We start from the raw sequence: 26,358 nt of genomic DNA, 5'->3' as shown, positions 1-26,358 counted from the left end.
TGAGAAAGCTCTTAGCAAAGGCTGACCTGGATTCTGGATTCAAGTAAGAAGTTAATTATAAAAGGGCACCTGTACATGTACATTTTCAGAAATCTGTGCTCTCTGTACCCCAGTCACTTATGCACTTACAAAGTACCGGTAACAGTTTAAGTACAGTAGGTAAAGCACATTGCGACTTAAAGTTAACCTGCATAGGAATGGGGAATTATTTTCACACTTTTCCCATTCCGAGGGAATTCATTTTCATTTCACAAAACACAGAAATCTTTTCCCACAAGTGGGAAAAGATTTTCACACATTTGCCCACATGTGGGAACAGAATTTCAACAATTTTCCCGAAGCGAGAAAACTTTTCACACATTTTCCTACAAATGAAAACAGATTTTCACAGCTTTTCCAAACAAGTGGGAAATAATAATAGCAGTTTTTATGTAGCGTTTATATACTAATTTAGATGAAAGTGCTTTCCATTATTATTACCCCTGCTCACTGAGCCCATGAAACATTCCAAATACCATCTCAGCTCCCTGGGAGTATACAGTTCGATGCTGCCATTTTGGCTCAAAGCAGCTACCAGTAAATCAACCACAATAACCATTTTTGCCCTCATATGTACCCAATTACTCCTGGGTGGAGTGAGGCAAAGAGTGACAAAGTGCCTTGCCCAAAGGCACACACACCATGACCCTAGGCTAGATTCAAACCCACAACATGGGGCTTTAAAGCCCCGACTACAAATCCCATGCTATTAACCACAAGGCCACAGCACTCTACAAAAACAAATTTTCAGAGATTTTCAAACAGGTGGGATAAGATTTTCACATGTTTTCACACAACTGGGAAAAGATTTTCATAGATTTTGTGTTAAGTGGGAAAAATTTTCTCAAATTTTTCCAACTGGGAAAAGATTTTCGCAGATGTTACCACAAGTGGGAAAAGTTTTATATCTTCTCACACAAGAGGGAAATTATGTTAACACTTTCTGAAATGTCAGTGAAAATGCCAAGGTTCAATTCTTTACACAACTTTTCCCGTTGCAAGTCACAAGTGTTAACCATTTCCTGCCAGGTACTTTTAAAAATGCAGTGCCTACATAACGGGCAATTTCCAATATCTTTGGTTTTCAAAAATCTTCGAAAATTCTTATCTTTTTTTCCTGAACACCTAAACTCCACAGAGTGTTTGTCTGGTGGCAACTCTGATTGGACAGACAAACTCTATTGATGCCAAGAGTATTTCAGCCAGGCTTGCCGCCTTGTAAAAATTGTGCGGTGTTACATAACTTTCTTTTGTTGCTTCATATTCTAGAATTCTTTTTTCCTTCAGAAAAAGAACATCAAATTGGTTAAAATGTACGCCATCATTCAATCCTGATTTGCAGAAAATTGTGGATTTAAATGTAGCAAACTTACAGCAACAGTTTAAGGCCCAACAACACCAAACTGGTAAAAAATGATTCAATCTTACACCTACAATTATCCATTCACTGAACAAGTCATCCCAACAGTTTCATTTAAAACAGAAAAGGGAAAAATTCCCTTGTAATTGTTCTGAAGTACCACTTGCAAGCCCTTACCAGAAGTAGCGTGCAACTTTGGCTTTGTTCTTGTACACCACCACGCCCGAGGGTGTCAGGCCAAGGTAGAACTCTACACCGTTGTGCCCCAGGACAGGATGGAGGTCCACACCGTACATGTCCAGCCAGCGGGCTCGCTCCAGGAAGCTCACCTCGGCCTTGGCAGGCTCCATACCTCTGTGGGAGCAAAAAATATTGACCTGCTTGAATGCAACAATCTTTGGAAAGATGGTAGTGTGTCCACCAGGTGTGGCTACCACTGAAAATATCGTGTACATCTATTAGAAAGCCACTGGCCAGTGACTATAACCTATTCCAATAGACATGTGTGCTATTCCTGGCTGTGGCTACTTGATATGGACAAAGCCCACGTGCAGCTCTCTTTGTGGTTCCATGTACATGTACACGCTAGTTTTCCTTCCTCCGTGTTAGGTTGCAGGTTCTTATAGAGATATTTACATGTACATTATATAATGTGTGTACACAGACATTCAGATAACGAGGAGAGTTGACTGATCATTACAGTACATGTACATTTTTCTTGTTTGATGTGATTTTCATTAATTTACATCCCAAGACCAATTTGTCGGGTGCCTGGCAGAAGGGCGTAAGCGCACTTACGCCCTTTTGCGGGGAAACATGATCACAGCAGAAAAAAACGGCTATAATTTACTACAAAATCAACCTGGGCTGTACAAAACAGCAACCTTTGAACAACTTATTAAAGGACTTGGGCATTGTTTTTTACTTTTTGCAAAGAAATCTTCATATTTCATTAAAATACAATAGTTGCATACTTTCGTCCTTTTGCCGGGAAAAGTTTTTTGCAGTGATAATGCTTCCTGGCAAAAGGGCCTAAGTGCTTACGCCCTTCGGCCGGGCATACAGCGAATTATACTTGTAAGGGAGAAACAACATCAGACAGGCTGGTTTGCTGTCCGTTTATAAATTCTACTGCAGAATTCACTAATAAGTTTCAGTTTTCTTCCCTGTCAGTGAAGATAAAGTTGAGTGAGGCAGTAAGTGTGCATAAGCTGGCAAGATACATGTACTGAAAAGTGACAACTGTTTAAAACGGCCAAGAAAAAACATGAATGTACATGTGCACATGACTCACCAGTACATCTACAATTAAACTTAAACCATGGGAAACTTAAGAGAATTTAAGAAAACTGACCCAGCCCAATTTCCCCCTGGTGTGGGAAGGGCCAAGGTACATGTAATTACATTAAGTTAACAGCAAGTGACAGGTACTCCACCAGGGGAGCAGCATTAAATGAGACATCAGGGATCAGCCAGAGCAATTTGCTTTCCCCTGGGGTGGTAGAATTGCCACAACACCCTAATTGAATTACATGTACTCTTAACTGCAGCAGGTGTGAAATGGAAATAGAAATACTGTCTGTCCTCATAAGTAATAGATGCAGAAAAGCTTGGACTTTTTTTTTTACACTTCGCAGCACAATTCTGAATGGTTCTGTCTGTACACTGTGGTTGAAGTCCATGTCTTTTCAACTTTTTAAGGGGAAATGCTACACTCTATCGAAAAAATAAACAGTTACAGTAATTTGGAAACATTGTTTAGATACATAAGGAAAGTTTTATGAGTACTTCTTTTCTCTCCACAGAATCGTTACACAATCAACAAGCAGTTCAGGAGAATTAAACCTCCAAACTGGAACTGGTCAATAATCATTACCAGTCAAATATCAAACCTCCCCCCCCCCTTAGAGCAGTGGAACTGGTACTTGTACTTTCCTCACCTTCACCTCTGCGACCGAGGTTCAAATCTCCCAAGGTCAGTATGTAAATTGAGGTTTTCAGTGTCCACCCAATTCCATGAGTTTCACCAGAAGGTGTTCCCCTCCCACCTCTAAAAACTGAACATTCTTCATAGTTTTCTTCTACCAAGAGACCCCGCTGTAAATTAATACCAGTAAAGTCAGAAGACTTCTGTGAGCTATCCTGGCTGTGATCCAAATAATAAAATACCACAATAAAACAAGGGCAGTTACTTGAGTTTCTGGTGTAGCTGGGTGATTTGCTGCTCTAGCTCCTCTGTCTGGTTGGGGATGAACCGGAACTCTGAGATGTATCCCACGGAGTGCTGGCTTGGATCATAGTCCCCAAGCTCAGCTGGAAGCAATGGACCAGATTCCTCAGTTAAAACAACATGACAGTCTCACAATTGTAGGACATCACAATTCAGTTTAGTTTCAGTCTCTCCTGGTATTTGTGCCTTGTCTGACATGACTTGAAATAGCTCTCTTTAATGTAGCTTTCAATGACACATTTTCCCAGGTCCCTGCGTTAGCAGGCAAACATGAACAAAGATTTTTTCCTCCACTATTCAGGGGTGTGAGTGGCCACTTAAAATTAAAGTTGAAAACAGCCAGTAAAAAGCTGAAATGTAAAATGTTACCATACTCTTGTACAGACCAGGTGTACAAAAAAAAGCTGAAATTCAGGGTCAAAATCTACATGTAAACAAAAAAAGCTGAAATCAGCTAAACAGCTAAATTTTCACACCCCTGTCTAGTATTAATTCGCCAATTTATAAAGTGGTTTCAGACATAATAACTAAAAAATTACTGTACATTGGCACTTCCCATCTTGAAATACCAGTAACTGACAGAAGCCCATTCAAATAATTGTCAAATTCCAGCATCTGGTCTGAACCAAAATCCACCACTTTCCTGCATGCACGCAGCGCCCCCACAGGAATTCCACTATGGTACATGTACATACAAGTATCTCTTACTTTATCTTGTTCTGCGACTTCATATTCTGCCAGTGAAGTCAATAGAGACACTCAGGGCATTCAGGCAGCCAGTTTGTCCTTGTTAATTTTATCAGCAGATTCGAATTTGGTTTCTCTATCAGGATGACTGGAACTCCTGAGCAAAGTCTCACAATAGTGAAGTGTTTTGGACTGTGAGCACCGTGCACAAAGGCCTTAATAGTGCACTGCACAGCAAACAGTTGTGCACTGTGCTGGGTGTACTCAGGTCTTTAAAGTTGCTAAACAAGTTCCATCTCCCTCTGATGGGAGATAAGGCTGATAGTCTGTGTTTATTTTGCCCTTGAATCAACTGCTTTTTGTTGGGTCTTGTGCAGAATAGACACAATGTACATCATCATGTACATGTACATGTATGTCTGGGTGCACAGTCTTACATTAACTCCATGCTTATATCCCACACATAAACACATGTCAACTACATGTACCTGTACACCTGATAATTTCTGTATACCGATATGTATACGTGACACATAAAATCAACGAAAATGAAGAAAGCCACAATGGGACTGTGACCGATGGCATGGTGCAATTTTCCCTGTGTCTAATTATGCATGAAGCATATCCCATACATGTAGGACTACAGCTTTGCCAATTATTTAAATATTTTGGGTATTTGACTGATTATCAAATATTAGAATATTCACTTTCAAAATCAAATATTCGAAGGTTACAATCAATTAAATAAATAGGAAACAATGTACATGTACCATGTAAGTTACCTGTACAAACCAACAATTACCAAAAGGCCAAAACCTACTTTTCTTCCAAGTGTTTCTGTTAAGATTTTTTTTCACTTTCTATAAAAGCAAGAGTTCATCGAACGGAAGGTCAACGATTCAAAAGACTCATTTAGGACAGGCCATCCAACAACGAGTGCATCAGACTCACACTGCGTAGCATAGGCACACAGCTCGGCTGCAGCATGGAAAGGACACGGTAGCCTGCCTTGCAGCATGTCCATCCGCAGCTGCAGGAAGAACTGGTAGCGTGTGACCTCCTCCTTCAGCTTGCATGGGTTCTCCATGTAGAACTTCACCCCAAAGTACAGAATGAAGGGTGGCCCATCTGACATAAAAAGAAGGGTGTTAGCAGTAGGAACCAAAGCTCTCTTGTTAGTTTTGACACATTAGCGGTACCTCTACATGTAAATGTATTAAAGAGGGTGATTATTACATGTACATGTACTTCTGTTTTGATGTACATGTTCATACATGTATCGACAATTTAATACCATGATGATTAGACAAGATGTGGGTATCCCACTGAGTGTTCAAGCACAAGGTGTATTGCCAATGTGCTGGACTTGTTCAAGTTCTTTAATGTGAAAACAGATCTTGTGACTTCCCATTCATTCCTTCTTTATTCAACTTGCTCAATTTGTTTTTTCTGTTCTCAACTTCCCATGTAAGTACGCTTACCATAGGTAGTTTTTTAAGCACAGTACTTTCCTTTTCAAGACAAGAATGAGGAGCAACTTTAAGATTTCTGCATGCATACATGTACACTTCCCTTGTCTGCGATACCGGTATTTCATGACTCAGAACATTTTGGCCACAGAATGTACAGTAATTAATGTCAGGAATGAATCAACTAGCTTTAAGCCGATGACAAAGTTGTGCACATTAAAAGGCAAGAAAGAAAGTACAGTACAAGCATCCAAACAATATAAAGATAAAATCACAGGCCTTGCAAAATATGTAACCACCACCATCTCTAAACCAAAACAGACTACAAAACAACACACATGAACATGTACATATACAATGTAGATCAACTTGTGATGTCATAATAAGATGTCAATTTGTACTCAATAAATCCATAGCCACAGGACCACATTGTGGGAAAGATCGTATTGTTGGGAAAATTACTGTACTTAAAATGAGTAGTGTGGGCATACCCTTGTGGTGAAGTCCCTAGCTCTACCATGTCCACTAGAGCATGACTGTATGACGTTGTATTGACCACAGTAGTCAAATGCTACTGCCAAATTTATCACCTCCCCACCAAAAACAAAATTTATGTACACGTACAGTATTCGTACATTGACATGTTGTTGTACTATGCTTGTGGGGATTCATTTGATTTTTCATTTTTCAAGATGCAACTGTAAGAATTATTTCAAGCACAGTACTTACTTTTTATTTGTTTGCCAATTGCCTTGACTGGGTCCAACCAATGCTGAAAGCGAAATTCAAAAAGGAGTTACCAGTCAGTGTACACAAAATGTAATGTACCGTATGTTAGATAGTCTCTATGCAAAATTGTAAATTATTTTCAGAAAGTTTAGGATGTTTTGCGCATACTAGTGCATGTGTGTTGGTAACGTACATGTACATGTATGCACTTCACTGCACATGTACCGGGTACCGGTACACATACATGTACATGTACTGAATGATGCTACATGCAGTACACGTACATGTTCAATTTCGTCATTCCATGCACATGTATATTCTCTACCTACTAGTACTAGTACCAACTAGTACTAGGCTGTGTAATTTGACAGACATTCTATACTGGAAACATGTACCGTACCGCACATGTATATGCACATGTGTAATTCCAGAAATGTACGCACTGTGCAGTACACATGTAAATTATAGGAGTTGAATTACAATACATGTACCGGTAAACTGGAAAACTCAAAAACAAAAAAGGCAATTCTGTTTCTCACCTACATGTACATTGTACCGTACAGTACGTGTCCTCATTTTGTGGGAACAGGTCACATTTACATGTACCGGTACATGTAAGTTCATGCATGCACATGTATTCCATCCGGAATGTAATACTTTCCCTTAAGAGTAAACAATTTCTCACACTCAAGTATTGCTATGTAAATGTAAGGTAGTGGCGGTACTTCTATTTAAAGGACAAAAATTCCATAATATCAAATCACTGTTTGAAAGAATGCAGAAATTACAATGTACATCTAAAAACATATGCTAATCCTCTGGAAAAAAAACAATGAGGAAAGGCAGAATGTTTGCTTAGTAATGAGCCAGGAATGCGGCAAACAATAGTGGAAACTCTGTTATGGCTGTATTCAACAGAAATACCGTACATACAATTGCACAACACATACACTTGAATGATTCACTGTATCCATGCATTGTGCTACATGCTCTTGGGTGTTTTTCTGCATACATTTAAGTCTCCCTGTCCCAAGCAATGAGTGGCACCCAAAGTCAAGAAGTTATGACAACAAAAACAATGTGGACCAGGCAACTGTCATTCTCTTGACAGAATGGGGTCCTGAGGTTATGGTATGTGTACAGTGTCACTAGAATGACAGATCCATGCTATGGAACACATAATGTAACAAGGTAGTAGTACCCATGCACATGTACATGTATGTGTTCAAACAAGAACCCTTTTACTGGACTTCATGTACTCAACGTACTTACATGTACAGGTACTTGCTCAAGAACCGTCTTCAGAAGTCACCCCAAATATTCTTCTTTATCAGCTTCATGTACGGTACATACACGTACATGTAACTGGTAGATGCATGCGTACAAGCCACCTGTATGCTATTGCATTCACTTTTAAAAGCTACATTTTCAATATCACAATGTAAATTGGCCATTTAATTATCTTTAATATAAAGCAGGAATCAATTTAGCTGGTGACCTTGATAAATCATGTAACATTTAAACCAGTTCCATTCAACTAAGTGAGATGTACATGTATTGTGAAATTAATAAAACTCCAGTGGACCAAGCGTGAAACGTGACAAGAAGTGTTAAAAATGTGGCCTTGCTGAATCCAGTCATGGCCAAGAGACTACTCGTAGGTAAGGTGGCGACAGTGGATCAAGGATGGCTTTAAATTACTCTCTGTGTATGAATTCAAAACAAAAACCATCAAACGGTATGGGTATATGCGGGCAGTACCAATATGGTAACTAATCTGTGAAAATTAGCTACATGTACCCAGTACACTTACATGTTAGTATGTAAATGCATGTATACAATAATATGCTTTTCCAGTGCTTTGATTTTCCTTAGTTCAGCCCCGATATAAATTACTTCAGGAGGATGTACCGGCACATGTACCGTATGTAGAATGGATTTAGCGCTAGAGTTTCTTTATAAATGAATAACTTGAATTACATGGGGTAGCTCCACCAGGAAAAATACCACTAAATAGTTTTACAAAAATATAAAACAGACCATGTAATATTTCACAAAGAGTGTGTGCACATTTTTATGCCAGAGAGCTGTTCTTTTCCTCATGGAACTTTCGCTGTTAGGCTGTATCCGAATCTCTTGTCTAGAGCTAGGTCTGGGTCTTCACTCCATTGGAAATGTGTGGAGATGCGCGGACAATAGACCTAGCCGTAGCTCTGACAGCCCGTTTCGGACACCGCCTTAGTCGGGCATACATGTACATGTACATAGAGTGATATCCCGTGTGATCATTAGGACATTTTTCAAGCCACATGAACAGGAGTTAATGTTTGAAGTTTGAATTAATGAAACTCACATGTACATGTATACTGGACATTCACCATTAAGTTGAGGTTTTAGAACTTCAGCTTGTTACTCCGAGATATTTACCGTTTGATCTTGGGAGTCCAGGAAGCGCAGACCAAAATAATCCTTCTCCAGAAGATTCAACTTGTCAAAGACTTGGTTCAGCAGCTCACTTCCTCTGGTATTTCTCTGCAAGGAGTGTGCATCAGAACACAACTGCTATCATTTTAATGCAATACTCTATTCCCCTTTTCTCTAAAAAAAATAAATAAAAATAAACATGTACATGAGCTGCTACAAAATGGTCATGTGGTAGGGTGTTTCCTAGAAAAGAATGAGGAAACAATTGCAAATGTTACTACAACTACGCGGTACATACATGTAGGCACACGGTGATTAGAATTTATCATTCTAAATAAGTTTTTTCTGGTATGCCCCACAAATGTACCTTTTTATGCATATTAAATATGCATAAAATATTTTTATGAATATGGGCTGACTATACACACAGACTACATGTAAAATCCTACATGTAAATGAACCAACATGTTATGTATCCAGGCCCATCTCCACTCTGATTAGGAAAAAACAAGGTTAAATGTACTGTTACATTTAACTTTCTGTTCAATAAAAAGGACCAAACTCTGTAAAAGTGCAGTCTGTAATGAGACTGCAAGTCCAAAGATACATATAAACAGTGATCCATACATGTATGCTGGAAAGGACAAAGTTCTGAAAAAATTCTTTTGAGAGCAAACATTTTAATGAAGCTAAGTCACTATATTCATTATTTTATATCGATTTTCAGTTCATGACACAGAAAATCAAAACACTTGGCTTATAAGTCTAGCCTAAAAATCTTTACTACTGTACATGTACATGTACGTACATGAATGATATATGTACAGTACATCATGTACATGTATACAACATGTACTTGTACCAGTGCCTGTACCTGTAACAGTTCTGGAACAAAGTTTGTCATATTTCAATTTGCCTACAGAAAGTTTGCTGTTTTGTAATTTAACTCAAGAGCCAGGCATGCAAGTTGGACTTTGACCAAAAAATGAGAAAATTCCAATCTTTATAGGACTTTGTACAGCAGTTTTTTAATTGTCAATGGCATAGAGTGTGAAGTGAAAAAAAGGAAATCAGAAGTTGCATGCCTGAGAGCCCAGTGCTGACACAATAAATTTACCAGTGCACACCAGTGAAACCACAGGGTGTAGGCATGTTTCATGATGTTTACTCTTTGATAATCAGTTGACAAATGTTCTCTACATTTTCATGGAAAGTTCTCAATTAACTGGAGTATCTACAATGTATGGAAAAATCATCACAGCACGCCAAAAGCCTCATTGCAGGGTTCAGCGTACCCAGTTTATTTGCCCATGCTCACATTCAGTTCACAGTTACATGTGCATGTACATGTATACTCCATAGGTAAGCACACCTATGCCTGGTATGCCTGATGAATCCACTGTGATGAAATCAAGTTGGTATGATTTCAAAAAGTTGGAGGGAGGCCAGTTACTGATTGACTCCTGCATTGCTACACTTCTACCATCAAAGGTACCAGTATGTACATGTATACTTAGAACTACAGTACAGTATGTGTGCATACCAGTTAATTTGTATGAAAGACTTGATCATACATATAGCTGTGCCGGTCGGCGCTGGTTGGGGATCTCCACCACTGCGTTCTACCGTCCAGCACTAAGCTTGATGAAACAGCCCATTGACCGGCACAAAAATCCTTAGAAATCCCAGAAAAAAAATCAGTCACATTAAAAAATTCATATAATTTTTACCTGGAAGAATTTTTTAAAATTGAGCTCTAAATCAATTTCGAAAGAAAAACTAACTGAAAAAGCAATCTAGAGGCCTCTTAATTAAGCGGCCCCTGGACCCCCAGCTGTGACCCGCGAGACTCTGGTTGCTTCACTCCCTCCATTCACCATTACTAAATTGCCCTGCACTAAACTATGGCCGGCTATAACACTGACCATAGACATCTAAAACTCTTGCCATTTACAAAGAATCCAACTTTGTTCCACGGCTATTACATGAACAGGTCCATGTAAATGTACATTTAATTTTTTTCAAATTTTGAGGGGGGGATACAGTTCACCCGACAGTACAGTACCATACATTCATATTTTTGGTTTGTTGTGGGGTTTGGAAAGTTTTTGATTTGTTTGGTAGCTAATGTTACATCATGGACATGTAACTTCTCCCATTGGACACACAGCACAACAACAGAACCCTTTTGTCAGAACCTAGTCCAAAATGTTCAGTCAACTTGAACCCTTTGGCACTGAAAAGTAAAAAAAAAAAGCTCTCTGGAGGGATTGGGGGAAAGAAGAGAGTAGGAAATTGGTGGAATTTAAAAGTACAGCATATTAGAGTTCATCCGATGCTCTCAAGGGACTATTAAAACAACCCTTGTCCAAAGCCAGGTTATCGTGAGTGGCTAGCATTATTTGATCAAAAAGAAGATGAGTTGCCAAGGTTAGCAAGAGTAGACTGCTTAAAAAACAACACAAGAGGTACACTTGTGTGTTCACATACATGTACAGTACATGTACATCTGTGCAAGTGTCAGCAGGACGTTTGCATTCCCCAAATTGGCTAAATTTGCAACAGTTTGCAAGGTGACCAAGTTCAATTGGGTACAGTATCATGTGTCACTAAGTCAGGTGCAGAGCTTTACAAAGAATGCAGAGTCGGTAAACACAACCAGACTGTGAAACTCTAGAGAGAGCCTGGACCCTCTCGGTGCTCTTACCGAATAAAACCAGTTTGATAGCAATCCAAAATTCACAAAAGGCAGTGGCAATCAAATACTAGGAGTTGGAGACAAAAAGGATAACACACAGTATGGTACATGTACTGGTACATGTATACCATGTAATTAGATACAATTAATCAAATGCAGGCTTTGGAACCAATTTTTTTAACATCTTATGAAACCAACCAGTGGTACCGGTAGTAAAACATTCCATGATCCAAGACATGCAGGTTAAAAGTTTGCAAGAAATTGGCTGGTCTACACTTTTTTTCATTGCGTAGCAAAGTTTGTTGGTTTTTTTTTTTCAAACAAAGTTCAGATGGGAATTGGCTGCTGAACAGAACACTATGGATATCCCAACTTCTCAAGCCATTAAAACATCAAGATGCATTCAGAGCCCAGGGGGCAGGTCATACTTGGAGACACAATTGTGGTGTACATGTAAGATCAAATTTTTGCAAAAATTGCAAAAAAGGTTGAACACATTTTAACTCAGGCAAATTTAGCTGCAAATATTCTGAGATATCAGATTTGCTCTGCTTTTGAATTTGCTCTGAGTACAGGGGATTAACCAGCCTTTACATTAAAATACTGTAATCTGGGAGCTGGGAGCCATGTCAGCCAAACCTTTTTGCTTGTCCACTGATAACAGGTACATGTACTGTTCGTGTACATACATGTACATGACGTGTACATTTTAAGTTCATGAATTTGTTCACCAAGAATGAACACTTTAAATGGGAGTGATGATGACAATCAATCAACTAATCAAAAGCTTCACAAAAGAACCCAAAAGTTACCCTTTAAAACCCACAGCCCAAGGCAGCTGTTGTCTCCAAGGGCCAGACAGTAGGTTGAAAGACTTAACAGAATCAATTCTGCCAGGCCAGTGACACCTTCCCTAACTAAGGCATAGAAGATCATCTATTAGGACGGATTAGTGAGTTTCTGCTTGTAGGCAAACTGGGGGTACTCCTAGGTCTTTGGAAGATTAAGGAAATCCTGTTACAAAATGCTCCTTGTAATGACCACTGGGTAACAATTTATGAACCATTAATACCTGGCCAGGCCAAAATCAACAAATGCATCCAGGCACCAGTACCAGTGAGGTTTTACTGCTACTTACTGTAACTGTAAGGGACTGAAATAAGGCCTTTTCACATCTCAGGTTGAAGCAGGGTTGAAAACTGGCGGCGATTCACACTCGAAAATTTTCAACCCTGCATCAACCTCGAGACTGACTTCAACCCGAGTCGAACTCAACCCTGCTCCAGACCAGGGTTGAGATTTTCAACCTGGGTTGAAAATTGTTTGTGCTCATTTCTGGGTCGACCTCACCCCGATAAGCCTAATTCATACAAAACAAGTGTGAAACTATGCTGGGTTGAATGTAGGGTTGAAAAATTCAATTTTCAACCCAGGGCAGCCATGGGCTCGCCCAGGGTTGAGTTCAACCTGGGTTGAGAGGCTGCGGTGTGAAAAGGCCTATAGTGCTGTAGGTCAACATGTACTGTTACCGGTACATGTAGGCTGTACATGTTAATTATTTCATGACAAGAAACTGAAGTTGTACCGGTACTCTTGACTTTTCATGGAGGTACATGTACATGTGAGTAAAGGAGATGGTGGATAAAGAGTGAGAAGTTAATGCATGCAATAACCGTTCCACTTAGAATTTGTATAATTCTGAAATGCTTGAAAACACTGAGTACTAATTGAATGATTCAACTGGTAGAAGGGGTAAATTACATGTACAATATACATGTAAGTACCCGTACTTCGTAATTAATGCAATACCGGTACGTGTACTGGGTAATTGTGCCTTTATTAGGCTGGGAATAACATTTTGTCAGACTTACCAGGCAGCTACCAGCAGTATGAGGTACATACCGGTACATATGTACATGTACATGTATCAGGCCTACGAGTACATGTTGTATATGTACATGTGTATGAGGCATTAGACTTATACAGACCGCATATGTGCTGTAAATGTACATGTATGTACATGTACATGTAAAATGCCCTTAATCCAGAGCTAATGGTGCATGGATACATGTATCATGTATAAAATATACATGTACAAAGTATGCTTCATGTGTATAGGCCTTTGCAGTAGGCCTACGGTACATGTACTGCACATGTACATGTACATGTATGCTCTGCACTTGCTCACAAACAAAAAGTAATGCAGCCAAACAGTCACTTGATGGCTAAGAAATTCCTCTTCATATCCTAGCTACTTTGCGTTTTGTTTTCTTGTAAATCTTGGTCTGGCTCTTGGGGGGTCCCTCACTGGCTGCATATCTGTCAGCACCAATTTGGTATGCTTGGGTACATGCTGCTTAATGTGAGCCAAGATGTCAGTGTTCATTTGCTGAGGTGTTTCAGGTTGGCTTGATCAATCAAATCAAGACTTCATCCATTCCTGCAGTGGTCCGGCAGGTACATGTGCGTGTATCTACCCACTTGGCCATGCAACACTCAGTCTAAAATGTTTTATTAAAGTCATTACTGACATGATCCTCCTCTACTCTTAGGCTGAGATTACCCACGTCCAGTATAATAGGTAACTGAAGGAGTACATGTACATGTACCGGTACCAGTACAAGAAGGCTAAATTTCCTCATTTCACGAACCGCACATTATATAAAAGTCTTGTCATGCATGTTGTATACATGTACATGCACATTAAAGGTGGAATGAATCATACCATTTACAATTGTGCATGTTTTTCATTTTAAGCGACAACATTGCTGAACTTAAATATCTAGGCACAACATGATAGTAGCTCACCGATGGGCACTTCTGATAAGCACACATAATCATGTTTCACACTGCACCAAGCTACCGTAACTACACAATACATCATGTTACTAGCCCAAGGTCCTCTGTAACACATTGAACATGGTGCCCCCAAACTATGCTTGCGCTTGGTTTGATACACATGTCACTTGACACACCTTTGGATATGAGTTTATTTATTGTTTTCTTCCAACTAGTAAATACCGGTAGCTTCACCGAGAGTTTAATGACATAAATTTTTTCCCATTGTTCACAGAGGGGCCCACGGTTTCGCAATGCGCTTGCCAATTCTGTCTAACGGTAGCAGCCAAATCTTCACGAATCAGCTACCGGTACATGTACGTGTATTACAGGTACTTTCATGAAAGAAATGACTCCTAAGACAAGTGCTATTTTTAAAATTTGCACAGCATTTGTGAAGAATTACATGTATATATTTGCACCTACATGTGTAACTCAAAACGGGAACGTACAGGTAACAGGTTTCTGAGTGGTTCGGTAAATTCCCATTTTTTTCTGCCCCTCATGCCATACATAAAAGTACCAACATGGAGCTACAGGTACATGTACATACTCTTGTATCCCAGCACTGTCATTATTTCCAACCCCTATGTAGCGAGTCTATAAAATACGAGTATTCTGTAAGACCCAACTTATTCACCCGGTGCATAATACTACCGAACGTGACAGTTACACATTGTGAAACCTTGGATCATTCACAAATGACAAGTGAAATCCAGTTTCAATCCCCCCCCCGACAAAGCTTTCACAACAAAAATTTAATTACATTTTACACAGAATTCAATGCCAGCCATTTGCCACTTTGGGGAAAATAGGCCAGCTTCCTGCGGGTGGAGTTTACATCCCAATAAAAAGCAATTTCATGTGGGCTGTAACTGCTTTCCAAAGGGTGTTAATAGCGACGGGTGTGCTTTGTAGTGAGACTGAACTTTTACAAAGTTACTTTCAATGTACTGGCATCTCATAACTCACAACACGGTCAGAAGCCTTGAATAGCTGTTGATGTGAAATACAGCTTTTTGCTTTACAATCCTGGTTCATCAATTGATTTTAAAAGCTGTTACTAATGGGATGAAATTGTGATGGCACGGTTTTAAAGTTACACTTGCATGTTTAAAACTGGGCAGAGGTTTCAACATACATGTACATGTACAACTTGTCAAAAACCCCTGCATCACACTTTCGCTCCTATTCATAAATTACCCTTTTGTGGAAAAAAAAGTCAATCACATTTAAAAATCTGTACTTTTCCAATGATCTTTTTCATCAATTTTGCCTTGTGTTTGTGTGAGACACCCCTCTAGCTACAGTGTGTACACATGTGTACATGTACATGTATGCTTCAAATGCCCAGTACTAAATACCGGTACTGGTAATCTCCTTTGTGAAAATGGCATGTTGAGGTGTAAAGTGAAATTTGGACTCGGAAAGGTGGACTCATACTGGCTGTACCTGTACTGGTCAGTAGATGTAATGTTTGTGACTGTAATGTACTGAATACATGTGCATGTACAGTACTAGTATGTCTGCAGCTTGTCTCAATGCTTCAGTCTTCAACAAAAGGCCTGGAGACTGCCCCAACAGGCATATTGATCTCAGACAAATCCCAATGATTACGGAACATGCATTTATGCCAACAACAACTGCTTAACCCAGAAACATCAAGATTCTGCCATTGTCTGCAGCACAAACACTCTGTACTAACACATATTCAGCATTTCACAATTGCTGGTCGAGGTACATGTGCATGTAACTTTCTGTAGGAGCATGGAAGTTTCCAGCTTCCCTCTTGGGATAATTGGCATCTCAAGTTTGAGAAATTACATGTACATGTATCATGAAAAATTATTTGTGCACAGACCTACATGTACATGTATGTATACACACGTACCAGTATCAATCCTCCCCCTTACCCCACAAGAGGGGCAAGAAATAATTGAATAAACCCCAATATACCAGTGCACCATGCATGATGCAGTGAGCTTGGGGGAGGCAACTGATTAGGTGCATAGTGGCACTTCTTGACAGAATGGCTACTGGTATTGTAATTTCATTCATCTAATGGAACTGAAACAGCACGATGTCCTAATCCATTGCTTCATTAATTTACTACCTGTAAACAGAATTTTAGTTGGGCCATTCAAAAGTCATCACAAGTCAGCCTAAAGTACCGGTACTTGTAGTCTTACAAATTTATAGTCAATTCTTGGCATACAAACATACATGTACATGTACATGTGTAGTTACCGGTGGTACATGTACTCACGACTGCACTGATACTGGTAGTTCTCAGCCAACTTTAGCTGAGCACATGCAGTGTTGGCACCATTTTTGGCTTACCGGTAGCAGCTCCATGAGTACAGGCACCACCAGAAGTTTTTTTTTTGGGGGGGAGGCAACTCACTTATCCGCAGCAAACTGATGAACTCTTAACAGCGGAAAGAGGTCAATATAGGCATTTCACAATAGTGTGCCTCCAAGAGTTTGCAACGCATTGGCCAATCACAGTGCATGAAATCTGTCAATCCAATGCGCATCTGAGAAGAATCGACAGATTTGCGCGCTACCGGTATGATTGGTCAACCCGTTACAAACTCTTATGATTCTTGTGAATCGCCCATATTCTGAGGTGTTTTCATGCAAATTGGTGATTTTCTTCCCTTTCTTCTGAGGGAGGGGGGAGAGGGGATTCTCACTGGTCTAAACAGGGCCAGCAACATCTTGATGGCTGATGGGTCAGTTCAGTGCACAGCTTTTGCACAAAAGGGTCTAAAGACTTCCAAACGCAGACTTAAAATGAAAAACACCGTCAGTCAAGAACAGAGGCATGGAAGCCCATTGCTTTCCTTCCCATTTGGATCATTTTATGCAACTGACTCATGGTATAACAAGTAAGGCAATCTCTATCACATAAACTGGTAATTGTACCAGTATTTCAAATGCAACACTAAAACTGCAAAAGAAAATTACAAGACCTTCTGATGCAAAACCAAGACGAGATGTACATATACATGTACATGTTCATGTACCAGTATTTTGTGGGGACTGAAAAAATGTTGCAGACAACTCGGCGAATTACTTGCAAGTCCTGCCCTGGTACACACTCTTTTCCTGTATCTGTCTGGGAAGGTGGACCTGTACACCCATATGTTCAAATACACGTACGTACTGTACGAGTACCATAAATTTATTGAACTTCTTTAGAGGTGTGTCATTAATAATGTCCTCAACTGAAACACTGGAGGCTGCCAGGCCTGAAAAGTTCACCTTTACTTAGCCCTAGGTGAGTAAATCAAGATACCAAATGAGTAATAAGCCACCACTCGTGCACTGTACAACATATATGCATGTACCCAGTACATGTATAACACCTACATGTACCATATGTACCCGGTACCGGTACATGTTTGTGTTACTATACTACTAGAGGTACATGTACAGTATGTGTTCACACTTCTAAAATACATGTACACTGTACATGTTGTACAATGAGCATGTACATTTACAAAATTACCAGTGTATTGACATTGGAGTATACCGGTATACAGTGTACAAATGTATACTTGTACAGTACACATGTATTGGGGTCAATTTAACTTAAAAGGCAGAAATTCCATCATTCACTGGAATTTAAGCAGTACCCCCCCCACCAGTAAAACACACAATAAATATCAGTAAAGCACCTGAGACAAACCCTTCCTGGCTTTCAATAAATTCCCCTTCCCCCTCGGGATTTGGAAGACCCAGGCCTTGACTTTACCTGCTTGACACTACCCACTCCTTTGTCCTTCACCAAGGATGGTAATCTCACATGGGGGTACACACCTTGGTGTCAGGGGCCCTGTGGCTTTGTAAGCAAACACCTGTAATGGAGCTGTGTAAGCACAGGTGTTTCTCTACTGATACAGGAATGGATATGCCTACAGCCTGAGCAAGCTGCTCATATGCAGCAAGGTATGAGGCGGAGAGAACCCTCCCTGCTTTGTGTTGGTCATTGTCTCGCAGGAATCTGGGGAATTCCTTTCAGACATCTTGGGGGATGTGTTAAGTAACAATAGTCTGGAATGTGTATAGGGATTGGACATGTGGGGGGGGGGTAACCCTCGGTCTCATTTCTTGCTGGGTATAAAGCTGCTAGAATTTAGTAGAAAAGCTAGTGAGTAGTGGCCAGTGCTTTAATTCAATGCCAGCTTGTGTACTACTGGTAGTGGTACAGCAGGCAACATGTACCCTGAAGTACATGTACCGGTAGTCCCAACTTCGTCCATAGCCTAGTATGTACATGTACATGTACTTGGGGCAGGGGCAGCACTGCACAGTGGTTATTCATACACATGTACAGTACAGTATCTTATTCCTCCATGTTTATTCTTACGTAATATAAAAAACCAACAATTCTTCACCACATACTGTACTTGTACTGGGGTTTAGGCCTCCTGGTATGGTACCGGTTCCTGTATCAGCAGGTGTATTTCATGGTTGGGAGTGGCTGTTAGCCGTGTACATGTATATACTGTACAATGTGCATGTACATGATATACATTTACTGATGTCATTTTGTTCTACTGACTTTGATCAGAGCTCTCCTCATTTTTTCTTGTGTAAACAGGTACCGGTACTGTATGGTACATTTATGCACATTTTTCACATACTACATGTACATGTGCCGGTAGTATGGTACATGTACAGGTGTACATGTACGTTTGGTTCCTTGTACATGTACACATACTGTACACTTATTTTAAAATTTCGTGTCTACTGTTGCCATTTAACTTTCTCCCCACCCAAGTTTGAGTGCCCAACAGTCCTAGCCACTGACAGTGATGGGACTGCCCCAAGTACCAGTGGGCAATTATGGACAAAGGTGGGGTAGTCATGGACTTGGAACATGACTGTGCAAACTGTACTACCGGTAGTATGAAGGCTGTAGGCTTGTTACTGGTTCTGTCAATGCAAAATTGTTTCAAACAGCCGACAGAACCATACCGGTACAATAGCACAACCAGGTCAGCCAAAATACAGAAAAAGAGCCAGTCAGCCCTCTTAAAGTCCCTTTCAGGACATGTACCAATACCTTTCCATCTCTCTTCATCATGTGCTGGTACATGTACAAGTAATACATGTAGTTTTCTGAAAATTCTCATAGTTTCTCCACAATGAGAGCATTCAAATGACCCCAGAGCTTACTGGTAAATACTTAACTAGCTTTACATCCAACAAGCTACATGTACATGTACAATAAACCTGTATAGTTCATGAGATGAACAGACAGCTTTTTTCTACAAGGGGACGCTGAGTGGAACAGAACATTTCATCTGCCGCTAAAATTCTTCCCCTACAGGAATGTGAAACATTCATTCATTTTAAAATCTAATAACATTACATGTGTACATGTAAATATTTAGTCTCAATAAATCCCTGTATCACCGATGAGTTCAAAAGTTTCTAATGACTAAAGTATGTACATGTACATGTACTGTACCCTCATGTACATGTACCTGTACATGTGTCAATTTGCTGCACTTGCGGCCACCCCATGCCAATGAAACTTAATCATTGACCCACCAATCAGGCTCAAGTACATGTACATGTAACAGAGTCGGGCATTGTACAATTCACAACAGTATCTTCATATGATGATTATGAAAAATCAGTCCCTGTAATTGCATCTATTACATTAAGCCTATTGAAAAAGTAATGGACAAAAAGTAACTACACAATACTGTGGGTATCATCCTAGAGAGAAATGAAGCGCACAAGCCTATCATCAATGGGCTACCCTTCAGGAACCCAATGAAGAAAAACACAAACCTTGTAAAAATAAACAAGCACTTTGGGCTGGCTATTAACTGCCTGCCTTGCTGTCTGTCAACACAAGGCTACATACATATACACCTATGTATACACTGCGCAATGTTAAGCATTGGTGTTTGAGGTGAAGAAAGCTTACGCTGTATCATGTAAGACTACATGTACAGTGTATGGAGTAGCATAGAATGAACATCTGCACTGAATGAATGTACTGTAGAGTACAGGTACATGTACGCCTGTTTGTGCATAGAAAAAGTGACATAATGATGAAGAGCCAATACTGTACAAACTGAAAACAGCTATCTTCGTCTGAACGACTGAAGTTAAAGCTACACACTGAGTTCAGGGAAACTTCCTTAGACTTCTACTGTACATTTACCTACCGGTAGATGTAAAAATAATACTGAAAAACAAAAAATAAGTGCACCTTTGCTAATTGTTGAAATGCATGCAATACACATAACAACTTTTTGGATAAAGTTATTCTGCAACCATGAGGTGTACCATACGTAATTGTGTTCAAATGCACAATCAATACTTTAACGGTGCATCTTTTTAATTGATGGGTGCTATACTACCAGTACACGTGCACACTGTACAAACAATGTAAAATTACCGTACTGTATTCTCATTAAGTAAACTAATTTAATTTCTTAGGAATTTGTGGACAGTTGTCCCTGGCAACATGCAATTACGCAGCATGCATGCATGCACACAAATTGCACTACCTACCGGTATGTCAACACTGCCCATTCACTCTCTGTGCAGAGCCCATGAAACTTCCAAGTGGCCACTACAGAAGAAGAAACGACCTCTTCTGTGGGTAGTTTATGGGCTATAAAGCCCAGCACTTCTACCCTGCATTTACTTCAATTCAATACCGATACTATACATGTACATGTACATATGTACCAGTTAAAAGGCCAGCTCAGTGTATGTACTGGTTCCTGTGATCCTGAAATGTCTCACATAAGGTTTCCTTCGGCAAAAATCTTTTGGCAAATAGGGCTAGATCCCATCCAGCTTGTTCAATAGCCACAATATTTTTACTGGATGATATTGAAGATTGTTTGGAACAAGTCCCATACCTGGCCATCACTTGAAGTTGACATCCCTTACACAAGCCCCATAGTAGTGTGACAGTGGTCTGAAAAATTCTGAGCATTTTCTAAACAAATACATACATGTATACCAGTATGTAGGCCTACAGTACCTGTACTTCAATACCATTTTCCTACTAAATTTCACATGTCATTGCCTCCTGATGGCTGATATGTACCGGCATAAAAAATAGTGATAACATTGTATTGATGTTTGAGAGTAAGTAGATTCCTTAAAATGAGACAAAATGCTCCCGAAAAAATAGTACATGTTGATAACATACCGGTACATGTACCTGTAAAGAGAGGGAAATAAGTTACGTTTGCTTTTTGCACTCCTCTCTAACAATTAGACCTTGTGCCAAATATGGCAGATTCCTCAAAATATGGACCATTATATAATGTTCAACTTTGGGGTTCATTTTTCCTGAAGTGAACAGCAGTGAATTAATTTCCAGTGTTTGATGTAATGAGTGAAGTCATGACTGATATCTGGAACAATGATGACCGTGTCAACCTATTCAACTTAATTGGAGTTAATTGATTAAAGTCTCGAACGTAGCAAAGTTGACCTGTTAAAATCCGAGCCAGTAGAATGTACTGAGGAGTGATAATCCCCCGAGGTTATTTTACACAGATTTATTTGTTGTGAAAGGTGATAATAGTTACATACATGTATATCAAAACCATAATCACGGAATTAAAAAGTACCTCTCACAATTACTCGGGTCCCGAAGTCAAAATGTCAAAAAATTGACTGCAAAAAAGTGAGTAAAATCCATGTATCGATGTAGCCTACAACACAAGCTTTAAAAAAGAGAGCAAAAAAGCACCGCCAAACCACCATCCTTTTACGACTGGCCCAATCACATTTTCTTCAAGTATGTTTCCAAAAACCGCAGTCCAAAATACCGATCGTTGCGATTTTGCGGCTTCCATCAATCTCTCGCGGTGATGTTAGAGAAACATTTCCCTGCATCGGGACCTTTGACATCAACCCAGATAGTGCACCCTCTTTTTTATTCGATATTCATGAGCCCCTCCACGGAATAGCGACGCTCCACAATTTTTTCTTCAGAACAATTCTTCTCAAAAGAAAATCCGTCATTCTGAATGATGTTCGCAAAAAATGATGTTCGAGACATAAGATACGATTCATGATGAAAATCTAATGCTCAGAGTTGTTAATTTTAATTTTATTTTCCAGCACAGTTATCTCCAAAATAACTGGCAAAATGAAAATCGCACATGGAATTTTCGACCACTACATGTGACAGCATTTTCAGCATTCTCAAACATCATGCAGTTTCTGTCAAAATTCTTGAACGTCATCAAAATTCTGTCAAATATGACATTCGCAACGAACATACATGTATTGTACTCATTATAAATTTTTGATGCAGCCAAACTTAAAGATAATTTCTGGTGGTTGAGAGATACAAGACCTGGCAAATATGTTGGTACAGTGAGAGTGATTATAAATGGTAAGAGAATGAAGAAAGCCAAACTTTTCTCATCATTTTCCGTCAGTTTTGTGCTTTTTTTTCATGGCTTATATTTTTTAAAAGTTATTTCTTAGGTGCTTTAAAATACATACATGTAAGTCAAAAAATATACCTCTTGTTGAGAGAAGTTTTGAAATCAAGTCCTCTGGTGTAAACACTTTGATGTAAAACTTTAAATGAATTCAACTCCATTTGATTTGCACTGGTAGCCAACCAAATGTCCACTATATTATGTCTAATTATCCCCATATAATCATTCTTATAAATCTGAAGGTGCTAATTTTTATTTTACATGATCAAAGTCAATCGTTTAGAAGTTTTGAAAAAATGATATCAGGAGTTGCATTTTGGTCCATTTTATGAAGAACATGCCATATCCCAATATTCGGTCAATAATCAAAATTTGGATATTACTTTCCAAATTTGAATATTCGAATGCAAAATTCATAGAAACGAAGGGGGAATTTTCTTTTGTTTAACACACTACGGAGGCTTGTTTCAAGCAGGTTCAAATGAAAAGCAGCAGAACAATATCTTATGATCTAAAAAGTGAATTATTCATTTAAAAGGAACAGAAAATTAAGTACCAGTATTGTTCGTCTGTTAAATCTTGTGAAATCATTGCTGGAGATACATGAACATGCACTCCTAGAAGTGAGAAGCTATGAACATGATTTTCATGTACATGTACAAATGTGCCGTTATTGTAAATTGTGTACAGTACATGTATAATCTCATCTCTCTCTTTCTCCTCCTCCTCCGTTGTGTTGTGAGAGAGGGCCAAACTGCATTTCAGTTAATGTTCAACTGATTTTAAAACATTCAATTCAGACTACATTATGGTACATATGTACATGTAGCAGACATTAAATTGCTGTAAACAAACCTGGAGGATTTATAAGCATAATAAGCAGTGCCGGTACTTTTGAGTAAAACTGTTCGATCTGTACAATAGCTCAACTTTGCTGCAATATTTGGTTGATCATACTTGTAGACAAAACCTCTCACCCCCAGGCCATGATCAATTGATCACATTTGTCTACATTGTGTCTACATTGTCATTAATGAGATCTGAACTGGAAGACTGTTTTGTAAACCAGATAAACCAACTGTACACATTGTTATAGGCTAGGCCAAGTGTACACATATTTATCGTTGAACAATGGTGAAGTCAATTTCTTATCAAGGATAAAATTGTAACAACATGTCGCACTGCAGGCCTAGGCCTGGCAACCGGTGAAATTTTTCGATAGCTATGATGCCTTCCACCGGGACCGCAACTCTACGAGTAAAGGGGAGGGGTTTTCATTGCAGTTAAAAATATCTTCATTGCGTCAATGGAGACCACCTTGCAAACTGACTGTGAGACCATCTGGGTATCTATACAAATGTTAGGCTTGGCCCCAGTTTACATTGGAGCTTTTTACCACCCGCCATCAACAGATCAGGGTTACTTACTGCAGCTGGACACATCTCTCTCTAGAATCCCCAGCAACGCCTCTATCTGGCTTTAAGTGGATTTTAACTTACCTCATATAAATTGGAACACTGTCTCCTTCACACCTGGTGGTAACTATCCAGCAATTAGCAAATGTATGATTGATATCACAAATGACCACAATCGGCATCAAGTTGTAACAAAACCTACTCGTGAATCTAACATTCTTGATCTCTGATTCACCAACAGTCCTGCATCCGTTGATGCCGTTCACGTTGAGAGTGGTATCGGTGACCATGATATGGTCATTGTTGATGCATTACTCAAACCAAAAGTGATCAGACCAGTCAAGAGAAAGGTGTTTCTGTACAGTAAGGCCAACTTAGAGAGTATTAACTCAGATATGATGCATTTTAACAGTTCTTTGACTCTAGACTTACTGGACTCGTGCCCAATTCAGTCTCTGTATGATGATTTTAAGGAAGCCCTGCTCAGCTCCATGGATAGAAACATACCTTCAAAGTCTAGTTCTAGTCGCTTCTCCTTCCAATTGGCAAATAACTCCATCAAACGACATATCAGGAGAAAGCAAAAAATCTACAACAAAGTCCGCCAATGGGGCAACGCAGCTCACAGGGCTGAGTTTCGGAAACTTCAGAGAAGTATCGACAGAAAAATTAGGATGTCTTATAAAACATACATCAAGGATGCTATTGGTGGAAATTGAAGTCAGACAACACTAAACCATTCTGGAACTTCATCAAGTCTAAGCGAAGAGAAGCTTCAGGTGTCTCACCACTCCATTGATGAAAATTGAGTTGGATGACCTGCATACATGTACATGTAAGTATCTCAGAAACTGGTTCGCAAGCCGACTCCTTGTGTAGTGTCAACTGTGCAGGATAGCCACATCAGGCGTTTGCACAGCAAGCTACAGATACAGATGAGATAGGCCTATTTTGTACATAGTGTATCAAGTTTGCCTAATTTAATTAGGACTCAAGATGTATTTTCAAGATGTATTTTCGCATTAGGGACTCACCAAACATAGGTTCCAATGTTTGCTGCTGGGCTACATTGTTACTAGGCCTATGCTTAATACTGGGTTAAATGAACACATTTCTATGGTATGAAACGCAAGGGTGGCCGACCCTACCTGGACATTCACAGTTAGCTCCGTCTCATCCAGTAATCGGATGGAGCAGTAAGCATCCTTCTGGCCGCGTCCAAAGCACTCCATTCCTCTGACGACTAGCAGACTGCCGTGTGTATGCTTGAGTAAATTGTCATCCTACATGCAGTTCCAGTAACCTTCTTGTCCGATTCCATTGATCAGACAGATGCCAGGATGGAACTTGCCGTCGTAAAAGGAGACGGGAATAGGAGAGATCACAGTTGCTGTAAGGCGCCTTGGCAAAAACAAAATAGCTAAGTCTGGACTGTCGCCTAGGCTAGGGTACAGAGTCGCAGAGCATCAATGCTGCCTTGAACCGCTCGCATGACCAAATACAACTTTACAAGCCGGCTCTTGTTCTAGAGCTGAAGTTTTTTTCAAATCTGTCGAATTTACAGTTCAATCCATTTCAAAGATTTCAACCAAACTTTCCGCCAGACAGAGAGCGCTTCCGACGTTATCGGCAACTCCAGTACTGAGTAACCAGCTGCACGCGGCACCTGCACCACAGTACCGCCGGTCCGCTTACGCGATATACAGCGAGGTCAAGAAGAGGGCGCTGTTACGTTTCTTTAAAGGTTACATACCGGCTTAAACACACCCAGGCGATGGCAACTGCGGAAGCTCTTAATAAGAGTAATGAGCGGTGTTTCCAAGGTTTCTGATCATAAGATTAGAGATGGTTTGTGTGTAAGGTAGGCCGAGGGCACTCCCAGGAGGCAAAAATATACGCCCATGAAAATGTTGAAATTTATGACACTTTCCTCTGTACTATATCCGAGACGGTTTGATAACAAACGTTAGGAACTCAATTATCCCATTGTTATTTATATATCATTTTCTCACTAGTATCGCG

General features: G+C 39.7%; 1 protein-coding gene across 6 annotated transcripts in view; it reads right to left on the bottom strand.

Moving 5' to 3' along the window:
- epb41l4a (erythrocyte membrane protein band 4.1 like 4A) overlaps nt 1–26,016 on the bottom strand; it is a 49,078-nt gene extending 23,062 nt beyond the window's left edge. Inside the window, exons 1-7 of one of the 6 annotated variants that reach the window (XM_087137154.1) lie at nt 25,485–25,555; nt 19,719–19,809; nt 8,942–9,046; nt 6,515–6,557; nt 5,268–5,444; nt 3,592–3,712; nt 1,577–1,753 (exon numbers count right to left, since the gene is read on the bottom strand). In XM_087137154.1, coding sequence (XP_086993280.1) covers nt 1,577–1,753; nt 3,592–3,712; nt 5,268–5,403 — 434 coding nt within the window. In that variant the 5' untranslated portion in view covers nt 5,404–5,444; nt 6,515–6,557; nt 8,942–9,046; nt 19,719–19,809; nt 25,485–25,555. Of the gene's footprint in view, nt 1–1,576; nt 1,754–3,591; nt 3,713–4,337; nt 5,181–5,267; nt 5,445–6,514; nt 6,558–7,786; nt 8,919–8,941; nt 9,047–10,481; nt 10,614–19,718; nt 19,810–25,484 lie in introns of those variants that run through there. The other 5 variants (XM_022249961.2, XM_022249962.2, XM_087137155.1 and 2 more) reach the window with 5 other exon arrangements.
- Between the last annotated feature and the right edge of the window lie 342 nt (nt 26,017–26,358).

Source organism: Acanthaster planci, linkage group LG05, assembly GCF_054643075.1.
Source record: "Acanthaster planci isolate LZ-2023a linkage group LG05, COTS_SCS, whole genome shotgun sequence".
Classification (NCBI taxonomy): domain Eukaryota; kingdom Metazoa; phylum Echinodermata; class Asteroidea; order Valvatida; family Acanthasteridae; genus Acanthaster; species Acanthaster planci.
This window is presented reverse-complemented; position numbering and strand designations above follow the sequence as displayed.